Source organism: Artemia sp. Qi Xiang Cuo, chromosome 14 (genome assembly GCF_049724085.1).
Source record: "Artemia sp. Qi Xiang Cuo chromosome 14, ASM4972408v1, whole genome shotgun sequence".
NCBI lineage: Eukaryota > Metazoa > Arthropoda > Branchiopoda > Anostraca > Artemiidae > Artemia > Artemia sp. Qi Xiang Cuo.
The window spans coordinates 14,584,504-14,585,833 of record NC_142807.1 but is presented as its reverse complement, the minus strand read 5'-3'; the positions used below and the strand labels follow the sequence as shown (position 1 = coordinate 14,585,833).

The following is a 1,330-nucleotide window of genomic DNA, read 5'->3' as shown; positions in this document are numbered from 1 at the left end:
AGGCGTTGACTTTCTCCTGACACGCAAAGCGAAGCGCGCACTCATAGCCACAAAGTTAGTCTCAGAGGGCCTTATGATGATTCGGCTGCGAGCGAAAGTACAAAACATTACCGCCATCCAAGTGTACTCCCCCGACTCCTCAAGACCTGATGAAGAAGTTGACACCTTCTATCAACAACTTTAATCTCTAACTGATGAAGTCCCAAAGAAAGATCTCCTCGTAGTAATGGGTGACTTCAATGCTATCACCGGAGAAGCCACAGAGCTTGACAGTGATATCTTAGGCAAATTTGGTCTTGGGAGGCAAAACGCACGTGGCGAGCGTCTACTTGAGTTCTGCAGGGATAATGATCTCTTTATTACGAACTCAATGTTCAAACATAGAAAGAGAAGAAAGGCAACTTGGATATCCCCAGATGGAAAGACGACAAAACTGATTGATTATGTCCTCATCTCAAAACGGTGGAAGTCATCTGTCTTAAATACCACCGCCTTGCCTGGGAAAGATTTCGATTCAGATCTTGTCCTTGTGATGAGCACATTTGCAAAACTCCGACTGAAATCCCTTCCTGTAAAGAAAAATAAGATCCCAAGACTCCGCACCGATAAACTGAAAGAACCCACCACACGCACCACTTTCCTGCAGTCACTAGAAGAAAGTCTTGGTCCTATACTTGAGTCACTCCCGTCGACCATAACCCCTGACATCTTAGATGCCCTAGTTAAGAAACTGAACACAGCACTCATAGATAGAGCAAAAGAAATATTTGGTCACAAACTTAAAACAGAGAAGCCCTGGATCAAAGATAAGATAGTAGATCTTTGTGACCAAAAGCGACAGGTTTTTAACAAGCAGGACCGAGAAAGTAGGGACATGTATAAGTGGATACAGCGGACGGTAAACAAAAAGATTCGGTCAGCCCTCAGAGATTACATACGGGAGAAGTGCATATCCTGCGAGAAGGATTTCAAATCAGAAAACAACCACAGAACATACAAAACAGTCAAAAAACTCTCCACGAAAAAGTCCACCATCGCTACTAGCGTCCTGGACAAGGGTGGTAAGCTCCTCAGTGACAGCGATGCTATCAAAGACAGATAAAAAAGCCACTTCGAAGAGAAACTGAATCATGCTTCTTACCTGCAACCCTAATGTGCTATCAGTATTTTCCAAGAAAGAATGTGACCCAAGCCCCCCACCTTTACTTAGTGAGGTAAAAGAGGCCATTCACAGTCTTAAGAACAATAAAGCCCCAGGCCCTGATGGTATCCCTGCGGTGCTTCTTAAAGTTTGGTCTCCTCTACTAGAGGACCTACTACATAAAGTGGC

At 44.2% G+C, this 1,330-nt stretch overlaps 1 protein-coding gene across 1 annotated transcript; it reads left to right on the top strand.

Annotated features, from left to right (window-relative positions):
- Positions 1–226: 226 nt before the first annotated feature.
- On the top strand, positions 227–1,102 carry LOC148944181 (uncharacterized). Its single transcript, XM_089099856.1, has one exon. The coding sequence runs from the start codon at positions 227–229 to the stop codon at positions 1,100–1,102; it is 876 nt and encodes a 291-aa protein (XP_088955982.1).
- The last annotated feature ends 228 nt before the right edge of the window (positions 1,103–1,330 follow it).